Source organism: Elgaria multicarinata, chromosome 2 (assembly GCF_023053635.1).
Source record: "Elgaria multicarinata webbii isolate HBS135686 ecotype San Diego chromosome 2, rElgMul1.1.pri, whole genome shotgun sequence".
NCBI lineage: Eukaryota > Metazoa > Chordata > Lepidosauria > Squamata > Anguidae > Elgaria > Elgaria multicarinata.
Genome location: NC_086172.1, coordinates 111,368,555 through 111,384,729, shown reverse-complemented (window position 1 = coordinate 111,384,729; position 16,175 = coordinate 111,368,555). Strand labels below are relative to the sequence as shown.

General features: G+C 40.0%; 1 protein-coding gene across 6 annotated transcripts in view; it reads right to left on the bottom strand.

Moving 5' to 3' along the window:
- PPFIA1 (PTPRF interacting protein alpha 1) overlaps nucleotides 1-16,175 on the bottom strand; it is a 61,452-nt gene that overhangs the window by 8,816 nt on the left and 36,461 nt on the right. For 3 of the 6 annotated variants that reach the window (XM_063117381.1, XM_063117382.1, XM_063117383.1), the window contains 7 exons: nucleotides 14,659-14,810; nucleotides 12,431-12,603; nucleotides 10,875-10,968; nucleotides 7,020-7,101; nucleotides 6,662-6,862; nucleotides 2,573-2,748; nucleotides 2,348-2,445 (listed from right to left, as the gene is read on the bottom strand). In XM_063117381.1, coding sequence (XP_062973451.1) covers nucleotides 2,348-2,445; nucleotides 2,573-2,748; nucleotides 6,662-6,862; nucleotides 7,020-7,101; nucleotides 10,875-10,968; nucleotides 12,431-12,603; nucleotides 14,659-14,810 — 976 coding nt within the window. Of the gene's footprint in view, nucleotides 1-2,347; nucleotides 2,446-2,572; nucleotides 2,749-4,217; nucleotides 4,245-4,986; nucleotides 5,050-6,661; nucleotides 6,863-7,019; nucleotides 7,102-10,874; nucleotides 10,969-12,430; nucleotides 12,604-14,658; nucleotides 14,811-16,175 lie in introns of all 6 variants that reach the window. The other 3 variants (XM_063117379.1, XM_063117380.1, XM_063117385.1) reach the window with 2 other exon arrangements.

The following is a 16,175-nucleotide window of genomic DNA, read 5'->3' as shown; positions in this document are numbered from 1 at the left end:
CCAGTGGAGGTTCCTACCTGGAGAAGATGATTTTCACCATTCCAGAAAATCCCCTGACTCTCCAGAGCAGCATTTCAGGGAGGGAATTTTCATTGATGGGGAAAGGGGAGTGTCAGTAAAATCCCCCTCCCCTTTTCCTCCAGTAGGAGACTCCCATGGAGAGTCTGGATCCAACCTACGTTTCTTTGGGGTGAAGTTCCAGTACCAAGTAGTATTAAAGTTCATAAATATAACATTATGTATTAAGATTCTGCACTGACATACAGTACACTTTGATATTAATTTTGGTATTGCCCACAGTTTGTGTTTTACTGCACCCAATACAGATGGGACTGGAAAAATCCCAGGGATGAAATCATCTAAATGCTGATGCTGGGAAATAGTGGCTATGAAATGTTCTTCCAGCATTGATTATAGATTTAGTATTTTAAAAAGATTATAGATTTAGTATTACAAAGATTTCTAAAACAGGTTTTTTAGTAAATTTTAAGTACCGCATAGATACAAGAACATTCACAATTGGTAAATGCTGTAGTGTTTCATCAGCCACACTACTACTACTACTACTAAGCGTTTCACAGTATAAACTTTTTAAAGCATGTGGGTTAGTGATCTTACAGCACACACTCAAGCATACCGAGTCAAGCATGAGGGAGGGCAAAGGTACTGAAAAGTTAAGGGCCGGAAGCGAAAAAGCTTGATGTGTCTCCTTGTGTGTATTGATTTTCCTTTCTGGTTGTAGCCCCTTGGCTGTTCCAAAGGGTACCCTGATCTTTAGAAGCTTTTGAGAGGTTCCCAGGAGAAGAAAAAACCTTGTGCTTCTGCTTAGAATATGCACAGCCCTAACCACAATTGGCGGCTCCCCAGGCGCTTCCCGGGACGTGCACGTCCAGTTCCTGAGTGGGGCAGGGTGCTGCGATCAGCGGAAGGATTTCTTCTGCAGGTTGACATTACATGTCAACCCGCGGGAGACATCCCCCCCACCCACAATCTGCTTCGATATGGGGTCAGGAGGATGGCAGGAGAGCTCCATCCATCTCCCCAATGCCATATCCAAATGGATAGCGAGGTGGTGGAAGCATCTCTCCTTCTCGTGACAGCTGCAGGAGAGAATCTTGGGTTGCCGCCACTTGCCCCTTCGCCACACTCACCCCTTCTCCACAAAGAACGGGCAGGCAGCGACGCAAGGATGTCTCCTGCAAGTGTCACAAGCAGGAGAGATGATTCTGCCCCCCATCCCCATTCGCCACAAGAGAAGGGGGACGGGACGTGCAAGGATTTTTCCTGCGGCTGCAAAGCAGCAGAAGAGGTGCTTGCGCATCCCGTCCCCCTTCTCTTGTGGCGAATGAGGACTGGGGGCAGAAGCATCTCTCCTGCTCATGACAGCTGCAGGAGAGATCCTTGCGCTGCCGCCTGCTTGTTCTTTGTGGAGAAGGGGCGGGCGGCAGCTTGACGCCCCAATCGTGGTGCCCTGCCGCACCTAGGGACGGGACATGCACGTCCCTGGGAACACATGGAGCTGCATATCACAGCACCCCACCTAGGGATTGCATGTCCCATGAGAATCCCCCTTTGTGCCGGGTTCCTGACAGTGGGAAGACCTGGCGTGAAAGGAGATTCTCATGGGAAACAGCATCACTATTTGGTGGGGAGGGCAGAGAGGGGGTGGGCAATAAGTCAACCAGGTGTCAATAGTCAACTCCACGGATGACTATTTAGGGAGCACTCCCAAGACGACATGATAATAGTCATCCATGGAGTTGACTATTGACACATGGTTGACTATTGTGTCATCTAAACACAGCCAGTATTTGGGACTGAGATGCAACTACTTTATCTACCTTATTATAGGTAATTTTAGAATATCTGCATTTTGCCCCACTGGGTAGGTCTATATGGGTGAGATTAGATATGCACTTTCTAGTTCTTCATTACACCAGCTGTTTAACGTCCCCAACCACACACTCATTCCAAATAAATAGGGGCAGCAGACAGCACATACAAGGGTTTATGGAAGAAGATAAACATAAACGATAGTTGGTTCACATTTCAGGGGCTTTAGAATGCTTAGGACTTGCTTAATACAGGCATCTTCGATAGACACAAACAAATCTTTGTTATGCTATCATGCAGTCAAAAAGTGCTGAACACAAAACCTAACAATACTAAGGCACCTTAACAAAATCATAGACCCTAGACAAAACCGAACACAGGTATGTATCTTCCATTGAAAATGCTTTCAATTTTGCAGTTTTTCAGCCAATAGAAAATATTCCATAAAGGATTAATGTTATGAATTCATATACTGTTGAGAGGCTGTGTCAAAGACAAGAAAGCAAATGGTTACCTTTAATCTCATTCAAACTTTCTTCTCTTCTTCTTTCAAGTTCTTTTCGGTCATAATTTAATCTTCGCAGACACATAATCCCACACTGGAAGCTATTTCTGTAAAACATTTAAAAAGGGGGTGGGGCATTAGGAAGTACAACAAAAATGTTTGTTAATAATGATTATTTCAAATATATTTACCACTAAAAACATTTGTTAAGAATGACTATGTAAAATATATTACCTGTGAAAACTGTCAACCATTTTAAGTTGACCACGAAGATCTTTTTTAGTTAAATGGTCCAGCATTCTAGCATCAACAAGACATTCCATAAAATAACTGCGATACTGAGGGAGCCCCAAACTGGGAAGCCACTCATTGCCAATCCACTCATGGTTCATATCACCGTAGGCTAAAGTCTATTTAAAGACAAACATTAAAGTGCAATTTAAATATAAGAGCTTTTAAATATAAATTGGAGGTTTCATCAAGATTTTTATTCTGCTGGAAGGAGCATCCCTGAACAGAGTTCCATACAGAATGCTCATGCTGGCAGAATGTGTGTGTGGGGGTATTTTCCCTGTTTGTCTTTCCCTCTGCAGCCCCCACCCCCAGTGCTACCCCTCCCCATGCTCCAGAGAGTTCTCCAACCCTCTGGAGTAGTTTATTTGGGGAGATACATGACTATACGGGGAGGAGAGGAATGGGTAAATATTACCTCCTCCCACTCAGCCAGTAAAAAAGCTCTGCAGGATCAAAAGCCTCCCGCTGGAGGGAGCCTTTCCATCCGCAAGAGGCTTTTACTGGAACGAACCCATAGTCTGTGTCTGAAGTTCACACTAGGTAGAGTTTTTAACTACTGAAAAAACACACAATATCTTAAACTTAAATCCAGTTCACACTTAATATAGTAACTAGTGTTCATCTAAACACGTGAAGGGGAGATGCACATCTCCAAACTTTCAGAGACCATGGTAGGGAGCTGTGCAGCTAGAGACATGCATCACCCTTTCATACCACGTAAGACACCATGGGACTACTGGTGCTTGCCAGCTGCCTCAAAGTAGGAAGCAGCTGTTATTAGAATGATTTTAGTCAAATATTTGAATATGAATGTGTTAGCCAGAAACTGAAAAAAACAGAAAAAATCAGAATTAGCGGCACACATTTGATCTTTGGTTATGCTTTCACAACTTTTTGCTTATTTCACACAAAATCCACATCCTCTAAGGCAGTAGTCTTCAAATGATCCAGACTGAAGACCCACCTCGGACTCCCAACCTGCAACATGGGACCCACTTTCACAATTTTCTCTATGCCCAATATGACAGCAACAGCTTCGCCGCTACCCATCTGTACTGATCTTGTGACCCACTTTTGAGTTGCGACCCACCAGTTGAAGACCACTGCTCTAAGGAACACCAGTTTGGCACAAACATAACTGATTCACAGTGCAATCCTATGCATGTCTGCTTAGACATATGCTCCATGGAGTCCCATGGAAATTACTCCAGTAAGTGTGTATTGCAGTCTGAAATCCTCAAGACCAGTGACCATACTCTGGCTTTGATCCAAGGAGCTGTGTTTTTAGCTCCATATTGCAGCAGGACTTCTGACTATTAATTCTAGCTTCAGGGTAAGACAATTTCTTCATATGCCTGAGACAAATTCCTAGAAAACATGCCTCAATTATAAGTCAGTATAATGCCAACTTCTAGGCGAAACAATTTTTCAAAATTTATTTTGGTTGAGAACATTTGAAAGGAATAAAAGTTTGATCATTATATTTCCCTCAAATGTGCATATGTATGTATCAAATTTGGATTTATGGTTTAATAAGTCTTTAATGGAAGTTTTACACAGAAGGTTTAAAAGAAAGGTCTCCAACCTGAGCCCAGCTTCCTTCCTCATCTTCCTGATGTTACGTTATTAGAAAAGCAAAAGAACACACAAATATTAGTATTTATAAGTGTATTAAAGCAAGCAAGTTCAAAGTAAAGGCCGTAGTCCAGTATGCAGAGAAAGGCACATAAATGAAAAAAATGTGCAAACCTGTATTAAGGTCTGGATTAGATAAACCTCTCAACAGAGGTGTTATGGCTGCCTGGATTGTGGCATATTTAGCATGTGTCTCCCGGCACTCAACATTGTACATATCCCTTTCTGTGCATAAAATTACTCTTCTGGATTGTGGCCAAATGGTAAAGGTGAAACAATGTCATGCTAATCATTTAAGAATGCATGCATCATGCATCCAAAGTTATGTATACATGCACCTTTCTTTATATTTTTATACCATTATGGAAATTAACCACCACATACTGTTTAGTTTTTCCACACAAGAAGTAGCCTTTAGCTGTAAACCCAAATGAAAGATTAAGCAATTTCCTCTCATACAGTTCAGAAATCAATGCACTGGTTTTGCTTGCAATACTCCTAATCTCCTCACCCCCATACACAATGACCTTGGTGGAAAAACATCTTACAGCATGATACATAGATTTCAGAGAGGTTAGTATTTAAAATCAGTCAAAACCAAGGAAGATTAAGTTATATTAATATTTCTATTCTTTGCAGAGACTAATGAGGCACATGATTCAAGCACTCAAGAAGAGGGAAAAGCACTGTAAAAACAGAAGCTTCAGTGCTAAACTAACCGTTTGTGGTGTAGATGTAAGATTTTCCATTTCTTCATGTGTTACCCAGACATTTCCTGTGGTCTAACATGACCCCATAGTGAACCAATCACATCCAATGAAAGGAAAGCAGTAACAAAGAGGAAAGGTGGCAGAATATATAAGCAACAGGTACATATAAGGAGCAGGCATGGGCAAAAGCAATGGTTTCTAGACTGTTAAATATAGATCGATGCAAGATGCAAGCCTGTAGGCAAATACATTTGCCTTCAAAAAATGCATACAAAACTAACACAGTATTTAATGCACACAGAACTGCACAGTATTTAAGCAAGCTTTGGGAATTGCTTGCAATATGCCATATGGCAACTCCAAATAAGATTATTTGGGGATGCTTTTAGTTCCTTACAGTTCAGCTATCTCTCTGATCAAAGAGATTATGAACTTTCAGGAACTGCCTAGGGTGTGGAGGGCTCTCTGATGCTGGAGGCATTCCAGCATTGACAGAACAGCCATGTGTCAGGGAGGCTATAAAGTGGATTCTTGCACTGAGCAGGGAGTTGGACTTGATAGCCTAATGGCCCTTTCCAACTCTGTGATTCTATACTACACCATATAGTACACTACACCATTCAGTTCCTCCCCTTGCGTACCCCTTCTAATTACATACTTCCTGGTTAGGGGTAAACCATGTAGTTTGCTGTTATGTCCAAATAGTAAAACTATGGTTTGCAAGCCAGAGTTAGAAACCTGTTTGCAATCCTAGTTTGGAGAACAAGTGCAAATCATGGTTTGCCAAAGTGGATAAAACAATTAATTATGGTTTATCACAAATGAGGAAGTAATTAAGTGGAGTCTGCAAGCACAAAAGTCAGTCATGTAATATAGGTAGAAATCTTGGTTCTGTAGAAACAGAAACTCTGGATCCTAACCTTTTTACATCATTCATATTTGCTAATTCCTTGTCAGATAGTTTTCTTTCAACCTCCCCCTACAAACACAGCAGGGCATTCATAAGAGCCAGTTACCCTAATCCAGGGGTGGGCAACCTCAGGCTTGGGGGCCAAACCCAGTTCTTCTGAGGTCCCAATTTGGCCCTCTGGAGTTTCCCAGATGACCCCACCCTCCTTCCCATGGCCCCACCCCCTTCCCCCTAACCACTCATTGTTTGGTGATTCCCCAACTTTTGTGCAGTTTTTTCTCCATTCTAAAAGGTTGAAATGCCTCTCCTAAGGATTAGTGACTGGCAGTAAGACTTTCAAGTTACAACGTGCTGGTATTTTTTGTGTGTTTCTGGCCCCCACGTCCTTTGCCTTTGGCTCCACCCAGCACTGAAATGGAGGCCTGCCAAAGGGAGCTAAGACACTGGTGAGGTTGCGCAGAATTGTAAAACTGTTTAATTACCATAATCACTTGGATGACAAAGAGAGAATAGTGGCATGTTCTTCTCTCAGTCTAGTATTTCCTATAGACCAGCTTTAAATTGGCAATTACTTTTAGCAAAACATTACTATAATCTGCTGCAAAAAAATTAGACCGCTCATTTTACTTTGTCATTTGTTTTACTTAATTTCCTCAACCTGATTTTTTTGGGTTTTATTAGAATATTTGGCCTTTTTGGTGCAGATCTCCACAATGTAAAATTCTAAATGATTTGCTAATTTCTCCTCAATCAAGTAACATAATTGTCTCTTACCGTTCTGGATGTAGGAGGAGCAGATGGACTTGTTAAAGACATAATCTCTTGAATGGCAAGTCTCAGCTTTAACCTATGTAGAGGATTACTGATGCCAATTTCACGCTGTATTTCAGTATCCGATAAGGCTGACATTATAGCACCACTTTTCACATTTGCACGGCAAGCAGCTACGTACCAGGCTGGCATCCCAACCCACAACTAGCCAAGAAAAAACAACAGAGAAATTATCTACAAGTTTCAAGTCAAAAGTAAACCGCCCAGAGAGCTTCAGCTATTGGGCGGTATAAAAATGTAATAAATAAATAAATAAATAAAATAATATTGTGTTGAGTCCAATACTGTAAAGATTCCTTACCTCTAACCAGACAACCACAGTGGGCCCATCCCATTGTGCAAAGGGTAGGCCTTGCCTCCGGGCTTCCTCAAGCAGTTCATGCCTAAAAAAAAATACAGAAAAATATACCTGTGAAGCGGTTTCTTCAGCATATTTGCTTCAATGACTGTCCTCCAGCAATTTTCCCATTCTTTCAACAATTCTAAACACAGCATAATATTTACAAAAGTCAGAAGGCTATGATAAACACACTACATGAGATTAGTAGAATGGGAAACCTATTAGAATAATAGATTGCATTCATCGTATAGAAAACAGAGTCCACCACACTGCAGAGATTCTCAGCCTAATTTATTTATCATGTACAGGTGTGCCAGATGAGCATCATGTAGTACCGCACAGCCTCAGTATGAAGATAGTTTGAGAACCTGTGGTTAGTGCTACTGAGAAACCCTGGCAAGTGGGGAAATAGATTGGCCCTGAGGGCTGGAATAATAATAACAACAACAAGAACAAGAACAACAAGAACAACATCATCTAGCCCCCTTTCTCCATGCAGAGAGAGGCACAGACTCAGCAAGGTGGACTCAGCTAGCTTCTTGAGGCACTGGTTGAGTCCCATGGCAGCTTCACTCCCTTCCAGCCGCTTCATAGGCCCTTTGGAGGCGTTATTCTTCTGCCCCATCTCCCTTCTTGGAAGAGCTGGGGCTTCAGGGAGGGGCCTCTGCAACTTTGATAGGGTGGGCTGGCAAGCTGAATTTGGTCGGCAGGTCAGAGGCTCCTCATGTCTGTACTAATCAGTTAGAAGGTTCACAAATTCTGTACGCTGCAAAGCTATTCTGACGTATGAATTTTGGCAAGTACACTTGAGATATATAGCAGTGCCTGTTTAAGTTTCAATTACACATCTAAAAGAAAGCTTATCTCCTTCCTACTCCACCCACACAGTAGGGAGCACAGCTCACTGGTAGAGCACGTGCTTTGCATGCAGAAGATCCCAGTTTCAATCCGTGGAATCTCGAAGCTGGGCTGGAAAAATTGCTGCCTAAAATCCTGGAGAGCTGCTGCCAGTCATTATGGACAATGCAAGGCTAGATGGACCAATGGTATAAGGCAGCTTCCTATGTTCCAGTGATACTGAAAAAAATATTTCGCCCCAAAATAAACCAAAATAAACAAAAGAAGACAACAGCATCTTCACTACTGCACTCTTAACAGGAGTGTACTTTTCAGTACACTTATGTTTCCAAATAATGATCCACATATTAATGTTTCATCAAAAACTTTGTTCAAGTATGTCGGGCAAAGTGACTTCCCTTCATGTTTTTCACAACAGTTCACATAACATCATTCCATGGGATTAAACACTCAGACACACTCAACAACATAATGGTTCTAACAGGCAATTTTTGCACGGTCCAATTTTTGCAACGTTCTTTTGAACGTTGGCAATGCAACCTCTACAAAAATTTAGTACTGCAACATAGCTTCTAAAAACCAAGTCAAATAGTATAAAATCAAATGCTAGGAAGCTTAATTGTGTGACTTAAGAACCATGCAATCAGATTCTAAATCTTTATAGTATGATGTTGGGCAGGCCACAGACAAATAATGTTATTTGTAATTCAGGAAGATATTTACACTTTTGCTGAAAGTGTTTCAGAAGAATGTTCTTTCATATCCATCTTGCAAGGAAAAACATTTCATCAATGTTATCAATGATATTTAAGGAACAAAGAAAAGGAAATTGAACCCAACAATAAAAACAAAGGATGAATAATAATGTTGAGATATACAATATGAACACAGTAAATGAATTTCACAAACACTTCAAAATTCAAACAAGTTTTATAGCCAGGGTACAAAATTTTCCAAACCAAAGGCAAATTATAAAGAAGCTATCGAACGTGCTATTTGCAAAGTGTTTGTGAAATTCATTATTTCGTCGATATGGGTTGTCTTTAACGATTTCAGTTTGCTGACAGAAGCTGTTCTGTCAGTAGTAACGGGAAAGGGCAATTTCTCCTGCCTTCTGAGTGCCTTCAAAATCTGTCCTGGAGGGCTTGGAAGCCCTTCTGTAGCAGATTATTGGGTGATGGGAGTGGGCTGCACGAGGGAGGAGAGAAAGTACCAATGTGCTAGCAGACGTCCCCTAGTGCAACACTGGATTTAATGCTATGTATCCCAACTTGATTGTTGAACTTTTGATGACAAATGTTTAATACAAGTCTATTTTATTTCCCCAACACATCACACTTCCACAGTCTGCATAAATTAAATTAAAATCAACTTACCCTGATTTTGCACTACCACACCAAATGGAAAATTAAAAAGGGAATAAAGCAAATAAAGGAAATAAAATGTAAAAATGAGATTAACACACGGCACTTACTATAGATTTTTAAAAATGATAATGGGTGTGCACGATGGGTGAAGAAAAAACAGACAGGACACTGATAAGATGAAGAATTCATCTAGTTTTCTACATATAGTACAATATGAAATAGATTTCTCCCCAAACATTCCCCAAAACTAAACTTTAGAAAGGATTTAAGCCCATTGGAAATTAAGGTCATAATCCTATATTGAGTTACACCAGCTGAGGAGCTACAGGACATGGTGAAAGTCCTGCTATCCCAGCAGAACATCTAGTTGCATGTAAATTTGCATAAGTGTGCTGTCCTGAGCGTGTCACTTCCACTTTCTGTAAACAAACTACAATCACCTGTTCATAGGTGAAATAACACACTTGAATTATTTCGGGATTAAACAACCCAGAGTTAACCCAAGAACAAACTATAGGTTAATGGCTCGCTCTCAACAACCCATGGGTTATTGTTACATGCAAATATGCCACTGCTCAGATAGATAGGTTGGTCAAACAGCAAGGAAATGCAAAAAATGAAGTCAGTGACAACTCAATTAAAGCTTAACTGTATGCAAAGCAAACATCGTTAACTGCTGCTGCAAATAGTCACTGTGATTATTTTGGATACATTGAAGTTAAAAAAGACTTAATTGAATTGTTACTGGCTTTACTTTTCGCATTTATTTGCCATTTTGATTCCACCTTTTTACATTCTTTGTCTTCACATCCATGTCATTTACTCAGGTTCTAAGGTTCATATTTGCTGTTGCAACAAATATGTATTTCATTATTTCAATTGATGGCTGCTTGTCAACTTTGCATACAATAAAACAGATAAAACTATAAAGAGGCATCATAAAATATGTGCAATAAAAATGTTAAACTTTGTCAAAGTTTAAAAGGCTGGGCAGAATGAAAGAGTTGTTTGTACTACTTCAAACAGAATCAAGGGAGGAGATTTGGTGAGTTTCTCTTGGGAGATTCACAAGAACAGGCACTACCACTGAGACTGTAATCTCACTTCCCTTGGTTGTGAAAACCTTGATAGGCACTCTTAAATCTTGTAGGTAGTCATATGGGACAAGGTGTTACCTCAAGTAGTCTGGAACCAGGCCTTTTAGGCCTTTAAAATGTTAGAATCAGCATCTCAAATTTCACCCAGAAACTAACTGGAAGTAAGTGTAACTCTTGCAGAGTTAGTGTAATTTGCTTCTTGCAGGCAGCCTCTAGGCCTGCTGAAGTTTCCAAGTTGTGTCTAAGAGTAACCACACATATATGTGCTCATGATGGGAACACTGACTACTCTCTTAGAGCAATGCCACAAATCATGATATTACAGAAAAATTGCAGACAGATGCATCAACACAGATATTTACGACAGTTGTACTATAATAATTTTGCATTCATACATATAAAGGTCTAGTAGTAAAGTTGCAAAAGGAAAACAGACATTTTTTAATCAGCATAACTATGAAAAACTGGTTTATGTGCCAATTTCTTTAGCTTACTTTTTTTGTAGTTTTCTATTCTTTTCTGCTTGTCCTCCCAGTTTTCCAAGTCCCAAGCCATCCTGAGTTGAACTGTCTGCTTCTATTACACTAACTGCAATAATTCAAGAAGCTGTTAGCATACAGTAATGAATAGTTTATGACATTTGCGTTTACCACTAACTGTTTCAGCATACAGGTTATCTATGTACAGAAATGGCCCAAGTTATTTTGCAACCTCAGAGTAACATACATAAGTAGTCTTCAGATAATCTACATAACTATATAGATCAAAAGTCTTGAAATCTCATAGCATTTGAGAATCACAGAAGCTGGTGGTTTGACCTGAACACGGTAGGGTAGGTGTGAGGATCTGTCCCCAATCTTCTTACTGCATCCTGTAGCAGGTGGCCTGACCCCAACCCATGTGGGGAGTGCAAAGGCCAGCCACTGCTCTTGCTACAACAAGGCCCAAGCCAATGGTGCACTTCTTCAATGTGGGACATGGAAGACTAAACTTTTCTAGCTTGTCTTGTAAACTGTCCAGAGAGATTCGGTTAATGGACAGTACACAAATGTAATTATAATCCCTCTTTAAGAAAGAAAAAAAAGGGCAGTTTACCAATGTAAACAGTTTACCAATGTAAACTTTTTTCTTTAAAAAAGAAAAAAAGAGGGAGTTCTGTGGAGCTCACCCAAACCCCTGCTTCACTGTAACTATGCAGGGCTGGTCTGAGAGGGCAGGACAGCTTCTCCCAATAAAAGAGATCTGTAGAAGCAGACCCTGCCTGCTCCTCTAGGGTGAGGAGCCAAAGTTCCTGGAATGTCCCCCAGGAGCCACAGGAGAATGAAATGTGTGGAATGGAAGTAGGAAAGAAATTGAAAGTAGCAAAAACATGAAGCCAATCATATAACAACACACATAAGTCCTTATATTTGAAGTACTAAAAGACAGCCCTATAGCGCACTATGTATATCTACTTAAGTAGTAAGTCTCACAGAGTTCAATGAGACTAGTTTCACAGATAAGAGTGTACAGGATTGCACCCCTAACTTGGTGTATAAACTCATATTTTATATATTATATGGGCTTTCATCCAGCGCCAGGTTTACCTGATAGTATATAAACATACATTCTAGCTTGTGACTTTTGCTAGCTATGGATTGATCTAGGCATAAATACCAATGAGCATGAGAAAATTTTTGAACTCTAGCAACAAAAGCGATATAACACGTTTATTTAGGTCTAGAGCTTTAAGTATTCACAATGTAACCTGCCTCAAATTTAACATCATGCACATTTGGACTTTCAAGTAAAATCATAAAGGTTCTTAAGCAGGTTGTGATCTATTGATTTGCACAATATCTGAGAAGCAACTTACACAATCATCTGTGTCCCTTGAGAGTGTTCTTTTGGTTAAGGCTATGCTCCTTATATTACTAGGAAAGAACAAGTTAGGAGCAATCTGCAAACTGCAAACCTAGAAATTAATCAACACTCTTTACTTTGTACTCTATACAGTAATTACTCTTAACAATTGCTCAACCTTCTGCTTTGGGTACAACAATGTACCAACCTTGTCCCAAGCTGTCTTTGTTGATCTGTCCAGGTCGACCCTTTTCTTTCTTACCAAACAGGCGACCTATTGAGGATTTGATTCCCTTCTTTTTAGGGGCCTTATGAAGGGAATCTTGGCTACTATTACTGCTGCTGGGATTGCTTACTTGTCCATCTTGAGAACCTGTGGAACTGTAAAACAGATACCATTCAGCTTTTTACAAAACATGCACGATAAACATTTTGATTGCACACTGCATTTTCAGGCTGAACCAAACTAAACTTTCAGGAGCAACCTCAGGTTCTAGTGAAAGCTAGGTAGGATTGTCAATATTTTTATTAGTTTTTATAATAATATTGCTTGTACTGAAAATAGGAAAATAGGAATAGAACATATCCATGATATTTTTAAGGCAATGGATCACTATCACCAGATTACGTTCTACCATCTTATGCTTAATGACTGCAGTTAAAAGCTCAGAAACCTGTACTAAAGTAGGTTGCTATTAATTCAGTTATAGACTGGCTTTACTTAACTAAAAGATAGTTAACTAAAACTAATCCACAACTCATTGACAGCAATCTAAATTAGTACAGGTTTCTGAACTTCTGACTTCTGCCATTATGCTCAAGACATAGCAGAAAGTAATGTGGTAGTGGTGGTAGAGATCTGTCTGAATGGTGGTGAGCTAGTGAATGAATCTAGCTTTACACAGAGTGAAACAGGCTCTAGTTTTATACAGTGAGCCCTTCAAGCAACATTACCCAGCTGCCAAAGCAGGACACATTGCTCCCGCCCTGCCTGAGTGAAGCCATACTTGCTGGTACCCCCAGGCACAGCCCCTGCCATGGTACACCCCTATACACCCTCAAGGAAGGGGTCTGCACGCTCAATATCGCTGAGAGGGCCCCTGTCCCACAGCCGCAGGGAGGGGGCCACCATATAACTGTCCTTTGGCCTACTCCCGTCTGGCTTCCAACTGTTTTGATTGCAAAACTATGGACAGATTAGGGATGTCTGCCACCTAGTGACTGAAGATGGTACTGCAGGTTTCAAATACTTGAGACACATTTAAAATTGATTAATTCACTCTTAACAACAAAATAACATTAGTTAATGTGTGGATTAGAAATGTAAGGAATAAATAAGCCTGAGGTGTACACCTCTAAGGTCTCCTTAGTATGCATGCCCTATTTCCAGTGTCTAGGTTTCACAGGTATGGAGCTATGATACTGATAGACAGAAAGATACACATCCTCTTTTATTATTATAGATGTTTGTAGGAAATTATAGCAATTTTATTATTTATAAAACATGTAGACTGCCTTTCAGTCCTAACAAAGGCCCCAAGGTGGTTTACAATACAATCAAAACAATAAAATCACTAAAACAATACTAACCAGACTTAAAGACAACAATTAAGAAGCCAAAGTGTTGAAACTTGAACATCAAAGTTAGGCATCACTGAAAGCCAGACATATTAAAAACTTTTACCACCCACCTAAAACACATCAGGGATAGAGATAGTCTAACCTCTTTCCCACCCCTTTATGGAGTTCCATAATCAAGGTGCTGCCAAAGAAAAGGTTCTGCCTCTGCATTCCTACCAAGTAAACCACTTGAGGTGATGGGAAATAAAGCAAGACCTCTGAAGATGTACATAACCTACAGGCAGGTTCATATCCTGGAGCCAAGCTGTTTAAGGCCTCATCGTTAAGAACCAGGTAAGAATTTGTAAACCTCCTTAAGAACCTTTTTCAATTGTAAGACAGGATAGACATCTGAAACAAATACAGTTCAGTTGTAAGCATATTTACTCAGAAGTTAAACTGAATGGAACTTGCTCCCCAGTAAGTGTGCTTAGAACTGCAGCTTTAGTCTGAAGCTAGAAATCAGTGATGGTGTGGATGTTATTAATATCAGCAGCTCCACATCTCTTCTATCTTTTCAAATAGCGCAACAGAAAAATGTGATCATTCAGGGAAGGGCAGGAAAGTGATACTGGGCATATAAGGAGGCAACAGGATTCAGGAAGTAGAGACACTAAAAAGACAAAGAGTCCAGAAGAATGAGAAGTAAGGGGCTGAGGGGAAGAGTAGGGGAAGGAAATAAAGGCCAATGAGGAATGACAGTTGGGAAAAGGAAGGGCCTATGAGAAAGGATAAATTTAAAAAACACAAACATAGGGACATTACAGGGTGTGGGCTGCTGGAAGGAAGTAAACCAACAAGGAGCCAAACACTTACTTTCTGAGATCTCTTATATCTTCATGGCTCACTGTATGCAAGGCTCCTTTATAGGCTCTATCCAAATGCAAAGATCGAGGTGAAGAGGGTGGTGATGTCTCACATTTTATTGTGGTCTTGTCATCTCTAACCTCTTCTCTAGAAACTGGAGACTAAGAAGGGATGCAAGTTGAGCATTACTGTATGTTCACTGAAAACCAAATATCCCATTAAAGAGTTCTAAGTGTTACAGGTATTATAAATTCAACAATTGCCGTTTCCACATGTGAATACATGTAATCTTATTTCAACAAAGAAAAGAACATGAAGACTATGCAGGTTAGAGATGAGTTGATATATTTCTCTTGTTCTGTCCATTTTTTGTTTATCTGGTGGAAAGTATGGCAGTTTACAAGAAACATATTTCTTGCAATTATAAACATCTGAAATTGACTTTGCTGAAACTGATGAAATTAATCCCAATGTTAAGGGGTGAAATTGAGAGGGATATTTCACCAGATTAGTCTTTTCCAAGAGCTTGCTTTGGAACTCTAATACTCCTCTATAAACTTTGTTCAAAACAGAAATGTAAGGGTTTAGGGAAAGATCTTTTCAAAATGAGAAAAACTGCTGCTATATGCCTCCCCTTTGACAAGTACTAATATCTAAACTCCTTTTAAAACTCTTAGAAATGCAAATGGGCTGAAAGTTTGTGGAGGAGAGATGGTAGGGCATCCTTAATATATAACAGAGGGTGGGGAGGGCACAGAATTGGTATCCATGTCTTTATGGTTGGCCGGGCCATCACAAGAGTCACAACTATGAATTTGTCCCAAGGTTCTGAATACTGAAGCTTACTGCAATCTGACATAAAGGTTTTAACTAACTAGGTGAGTTTGGGATCTAGATTAAGTAAGTCATACTTTGGTTTCATTGAGATCAATGTGAAAAGTTTGTCAAGATTTGACTAATTTGTTTTCAATGTGACTTAAATGTAATTTGATGTGGATAATTAGCGATTAATTGGTGAGAAGCTGTTCCTGCTCTCTTGTGATCCTAATGACTTTGAATTACTGAAACCTGGTGGTCAATAATATGCTATCAGTGCAGAGATGTGATTCCCCTGTGGCTATTCCAGGGTAAGCAACACATTAATACTTTAGATTTAAGCTGTTTGGGTGTCCACTTATACTCTAAAGCTCCATGCACACAAAGCGCGCTACATCAACAAGTAACAAGAGGGCTAGGGAAGAGATAACTTTTATATCACTGATCTACCAGTTCCTCCACCAGCCTCTTCCACCAAGACTTCTGAAAGTCAGGAGCTGCTGATGCCATCTGCCCATTAAAGTCAGATGAAATTGTAGTGGAAACCAATTTAGTTGAAGAGCAGTATATTAATATTCTAAAATATCTAAAAGTTGCTGTAAGCACTAAGTTTAAGTATGAAATGACAACTTACACAAATTAAAGGTATGCTTAGTAATAGAAAGCTTCCGAGGACCACTAAAACAGGAGAGGGAAGCCCACACAACACC